At 43.7% G+C, this 6,000-nt stretch overlaps 1 protein-coding gene across 2 annotated transcripts in view; it reads left to right on the top strand.

Moving 5' to 3' along the window:
* SLC7A7 (solute carrier family 7 member 7) overlaps positions 1-6,000 on the top strand; it is a 35,662-nt gene that overhangs the window by 8,252 nt on the left and 21,410 nt on the right. The window contains exon 2 of one of the 2 annotated variants that reach the window (XM_018556143.1): positions 5,196-5,744. In XM_018556143.1, coding sequence (XP_018411645.1) covers positions 5,240-5,744 — 505 coding nt within the window. In that variant the 5' untranslated portion in view covers positions 5,196-5,239. The remainder of the gene's footprint in view (positions 1-5,195; positions 5,745-6,000) is intronic. The other variant, XM_018556142.1, reaches the window with a different exon arrangement.

The following is a 6,000-nucleotide window of genomic DNA, read 5'->3' as shown; positions in this document are numbered from 1 at the left end:
TATATACCCCTGCCACATAGCACAGCTTCACCTTATTCACTGTACTAGGTAACAGTCACTATGCAAAGTGAATACATCGTGAGATACATCGTGAGATAGGGACCTTAGATTGTATTGCCCTTAAAGAAGAACTATGGGGTAAGTGTTTTTTCCCATAGTTCTCCTAGGGGTCACAGGAGGACATAAACTAGCGTCCTCCCGTGACCCAAAGCTCAGTATAGCGCGAGCTACAGCTCGCGCTATACTGAGCCAGCCACAGCCAGGATGGATCCCGACATTACTGTTGAGATCCACCCAGCTGCGTGAGTGACACCCAGCTGCGTGAGTGACAGCTGGCTCTGGCTATAAAGAGGCAGAGCCAGCTGTACCCACCCCATCCCCCTGTCCGTTTTGCCAGTCAGTGCTGGAGGATCGGACAGGGGATCGGGGGGAATCCCTGCAGGGAGCCGTGAGTGAGAGTCACGGCTCTCTGCAGGGACATGATCGAGAAGTGAGCGAGCAACGGTATGTGTTCGCTCACTTCCCGATCTAATGAGCCGACGTGTGACAGTTTAATTGTCACACGTCGGCTCGAACTATGAGGTTGAGTGAAAATCACTCACCTCATAGGTCTCCTTTAAGGGCAAGAACTAATGTGTATGTAAGGCACTGTGTAAATTGGCTCTGCTATATAAACACTCATAATAATTTAAAGTACTATTTCAATGCAAACAGTGTAAGTACCTGAACTTTACCTAGTATCAGCCTGTTGCAGGCCTTGTACAGCAGGGCTGGAGTTTGAGATGAAGAAGTATTACAAGGAGTCAATCTGCTCATATGCTGAGAAGAAGCATGCTGATAAGAGGAGAAAGCACAGAGATGAGCTTGCCACTGCGCTGCTTCTCGTTTCACTGTCCAATCAGAGGCTGGGTTCGAGTCCATGATGACCTGGGCTCATGACAATTTATTTGGATGATGATGGCCATCAGACTGAGGACATCTAGCAGCAGAAAAGAGGACTGTGAGAGAAAATTTCCAAATTGAATATTGCACTAAAAACTGGATTTCTCACTTTATCTTTTAATTGGCTATCCATTAGACATGTAAATTTTGTTTAGTTCAGATGCATCCGAATGTCCGAATTCCAATGAGGCTGAAGCAAACGAATCTGAATGTTCTTATAATGAAATTTCGGATCATCTGAATTTCGTTCAAAATGAAACTATAAATCGGGCACGTGACTGTTTTCTGGCGAATCAAAAAACCCCATCTGAAACTAAAATTAAATCCCGAAAGATCCGTAATCGAATAACGAAAGAAACAGCGTTCAGACCCGAAAGAACGAAAAAGCCAAAAATTTTTGCCGGCTTACTATTCTTGTTGTTTTTGGCTGGAGTTCTGCTTTAGATATTTTAGGCATGGTGTTATGGTAAACTGTTTTGGCCAAGCCATTGTGTTTTTTGGTGTGTTGGCAGCCCATTGAATATTGGCTACCTTAACACAATGAATGCTAACACACATGTGGCAATGCACGGCCACACCCTGTTATAGTGTGTGAATGCAGTCTATGGGTCCCCACACACCTTACGATTATCGTACGATGATCGTAAGGTGTGTGGAAGCCGTGCGACCTCTACTACTGTAAGATTACAGTCCATGTACCCATTGCACTCCTGACCGCACGTCCAACAAAGTATCCTGGGTGCTCAGTAGTCGACGGATGGCCACCGTCAAAGTAATGCAGAAAAGAAATAGACACCGGCACTCCAATAATAAATCGATTACGTCTATTTATTGACGTACATCAAAAGCAAAATAACACACTTAGCGCTAAGTGTGTTATTTTGCTTTTGATGTACGTCAATAAATAGACGTAATCGATTTATTATTGGAGTGCCGGTGTCTATTTCTTTTCTGCTCTACTACTGTAAGGTCGCACGACTTTAAACTTACGGACATGTTTGAAAACCCGCCGAGCATCGTACGATGTTCGGCGGGTTTGTGGCATGTCTGTACGATAACAGCCGCACGGGCCGGTGTGCGCAAGCGCACACTGCCCGTTCGGCATTGCGGTCATCGGAAGCCCGCCCCTCAGGGGGCGTGGCTTGCGATCATCGCAAGTACGATCTGCCTATGCAACATAGGCAGATCGTACGTTTTTTTAAGTACCTTACAACCATCGCAAGACGTAAGTCTTGCGATGGTTGTAAGGTGTGTGCCCAGCCTATGAATTCAGCCTTTTAGCATTTTAGCATTCTGAAAATCCTGATTGCCCAGCTGTTGTGCCGATTCATTGGTTTTCATACCTTCTGAGCCACTGAGCTGGAACAATTTTTCGGTTCTGGCTTTCCTCTGACTTGACTTTGTCTACAACTTTTCTGGGTTAGTGGAAAAAAGGTTGGCATGACAGCCTGGAAAGTAGCATTTTTATGGTATTCTCCTTATATCTCCCAGTACAGGTGTCGAGTCTCAGCAGCTAAAAAAGGGAGTTTTCAGTGTGTTTTCACTGTGCGTTTCCTGATGACTAATGTAAACAAATGAATACAGTTGATTTTCAGCACTGTGTCAACATGAAAGCATACTGCAGCATATGTCCTAATTTGACATTGAAGCCGCCTCCTCTTTACTAACTCAGAACATTGTGGATATTCAACCTAGAAATACTCTATGAACATTAAACAGCTATATAACACATGTGATAAATACATAGCACCATGTTTGACTTCTGGCCACACTTCAGTTGTCCAGCTATTAGCATTGGAATTACCAGCCATCTACCAATGACACAATACAACTCATGGTGCTGCTCAGACCCCCTTGTGCTATTTATGTCCTTAGGTGCCCATACACCTGCCGATTATCGTACGATAATCGCGGGAGATACCGCGATCATACGATAATCGGCAGGTGTATGGAAGGCGTGCGACCGTACAGTAGAAACTTTTGTCTTCCGAGCACGCTCGAAAACCCGCCGAGAATCGTACGATTTTCGGCGGGTTAGTGGCGTGCACGGAAGACAAATGCCGAACGGGCCGGTGTGCGCAAGCGCACACTGCCCGCTCAGTACTTGAATCATCGCAAGCCCTCCCCTCGGCGGGGAGGGCTTGCGATGATCGCAAGTACGATTTGCCTGTCCAAGATGGGCAGGATGTACGAGATTTTAATTACCTTACAACCATCGCACATTGAAAGTCGTGCGATGGTTGTAAGGTGTGTGGGCAGCTTTTGACAGAATCAGGGCACAGAATCACCCAGATAGCAAGGATAACTTGCCACAAACTTGTGGCAGGGTAAAATTGTAATTCTTTCTAACTTGCTGCACACATTCCTGGTAAGTTGTTTGACTTACAGAACACTCGCAGCACAAGTTCTAGTTGACACTTTTTGAATATGTAGCAAATTTGCTTGGCAAGTCTACAGCAAGAGTCCTGCAGGTCATAGGGTGGCCATACACTTTACAACCATCGCAAGACCTTAGTCTTGCGATGGTTGTAAAGTAATTAAAAAAACGTACGATCTGCCCATCTTGGACAGGCAGATCGTACTTGCGATCATCGCAAGCCCTAAAATAGTTTTGGGGGGGGGGGGGGCCTTTGCGACAACATTGATTGTATGGTGTCACTGGTAATAGCTGTCAATTTTCAATGCTTAGTCTTGGAGAACCAGAGCATGGACAGAGGCCAACATGGTGCTATGCATTTATCAAGGTGCATGTGTTATTTGGCTGTTTGATGTAATATGCCCTAGTAATTCTAGGGTCAACTTCCACTTTCATTCTTTAAACTAAGTCATGGTTTCTCTGGCACTGGTTGTGTTTCTGTATCTAGTAACTGTGCATACAAAGAACTATGTAAATGATTTCTGATTGGATTAGTTATTTAAACTTTGACGTAAGAAGGCGAATACTGTATAAACACATTTATTTACAATTAAAATATTTATGATAATAATTACAGTGGGGCAATGTGAGGAATACATGTGTGTAGATTGATAATAACCCCATAAACACTGTACATCTCACACACAAAAGAGAATGTCTAGAACAACAAACCTAACAAGGAAAACCTGTCTAAAATAAGCATATAGCCTGATATGACACAGCGATTGTTTTCCTGCATATCCAGATTGTGCTAATGGGGAGTTCCAGCCTGAAGCTCTTGAGAGGAGATTGCCAGTGGCAGCAATGGATGAGATGATGCCACCAGGTCTCCTTCTTTGATGATGAGCAGATGCTCAGTGCCAATTCAGGTCATTCAATTTCATGGCAGTACCACACATGAGTGCCAAGCAGAGAACAGAAAATCACTTGGGCAGTGGTATCTATTTTTTATCGCTATCATTTACGAAAAATGGCAATGGTTCACTCCATTGTATAAATAATGTGCACAATCACCTGTACATGTTTTTGTGAATGGAGCAGGAGAAGAAGAAAATGTTTAAGGCTCCATTCACACAACCGCGCAAACTTTAACATAGGCGCGGATTCCGCACCTCTGCGGCTATTACTGTAGCCGGGACGTGCGGAATCTGCCATAAAATCGTGCTTGTACTATTTTGCGGGACACGTGGTCTCCTACCATGTGGCCACCGCAAAAGTCTGAAGCATGCACATTGCAATGCATTGTTTTTTATGTTTATGTATGAATGGAGCCTTACACCAGTAGGACTTGGTGGGGTGGGTGGCTGTTCTGGGGGTAGACAGTATCAATCAGAAAAGGGTTCAGACACACCAGATCCTAATCTCTCCCAATAGATGGTGCTGACTGCCAGTGCCTATAGACATGAGATCGTCACCCGACAGTATCACATCAGGCAAAGGCAATTTCACCTCTATGACCTGGTTTAGGACTGTTAAAATCTACTTTAAAACAAAGAGTTACTTCATGTGAATGAGCTACTAATATGTTTCAGAAAAATTTATGTAAGCTTACCACTATACATAAGCTGGACAATGTTACATTTATCAATGAATGCCATTCGAATTCTTTTACATAAACCAGCATGTCATTTATTTTAGCGGGCCTTTTAAACAGATATGTTTCATTTTTCTTGTGGATTGGCTGTAAATAGAGCTCAGTATACCTGGATATTTCTGTACCATCCACTGTGTGTTTAGAGTTAATTATGTGTAGCCAGCACTGAAGAGGTAAAATTCCTCTCCTGTTACAATTTAATGTGCATGGCTGCTTCACTTACCCTGTGACCTCTCGCTTTCTCCTAGTTGGACATGCTGCTGTGCTGCTGACTTTATCATTCCACCATGGGTATCGCCAGTGAATACATACCTGCCTCCACAGAGGAGCCAGATCCCAATGGCAAACATGAACCTGCAGTGGACACTACCTCTCAGGAATCCATGAAACTCAAGAAGGAAATTTCACTGCTGAATGGGGTTTGCCTGATTGTAGGCAACATGATCGGTTCTGGGATCTTTGTCTCACCCAAGGGTGTCCTTATCTATAGTGCTTCCTATGGCCTTTCGTTGGTCATCTGGGCAATTGGTGGAGTTTTTTCAATATTCGGTGCTTTATGTTATGCTGAACTAGGTACAACCATTACCAAATCAGGAGCAAGCTATGCCTATATCCTGGAGGCCTTTGGTGGCTTCATAGCCTTCATCAGACTGTGGACATCCCTCCTCATTATTGAGCCTACTAGTCAAGCTGTTATTGCCATCACCTTTTCCAACTACATGTTGCAGCCCATCTTCCCGTCTTGTGAATCGCCTTACTCTGCTAATAGGCTCCTTGCAGCGGCCTGCATAGGTAAGCTTGGTAAACAGGTAAACAAAACTTGATCATTTAGATTGGGGTAAGCAGAAATCCTAATTTGACTAAAGATGGCATCTTACAGAACAGGCTGTCCTCATCCTTTCCCTTAAGAAAAGCTCAAAGTTTTTAGTTTGCAGTCCTCTTTAAATAAGAAAATGTTTCTGGCGTACAGAATATACCTTTCATTTGTCACATTGAACTTTCTTAATTCTGTAACAAGTTTTTTTACATCAATCTTACGCATCTAATT

This window comes from Nanorana parkeri, unplaced genomic scaffold (assembly GCF_000935625.1).
Source record: "Nanorana parkeri isolate BGI_ZX_2015 unplaced genomic scaffold, ASM93562v1 scaffold225, whole genome shotgun sequence".
NCBI lineage: Eukaryota > Metazoa > Chordata > Amphibia > Anura > Dicroglossidae > Nanorana > Nanorana parkeri.
The sequence above is the reverse complement of the archived record's forward strand: the minus strand, read 5'-3'. Positions and strand labels throughout refer to the sequence as shown.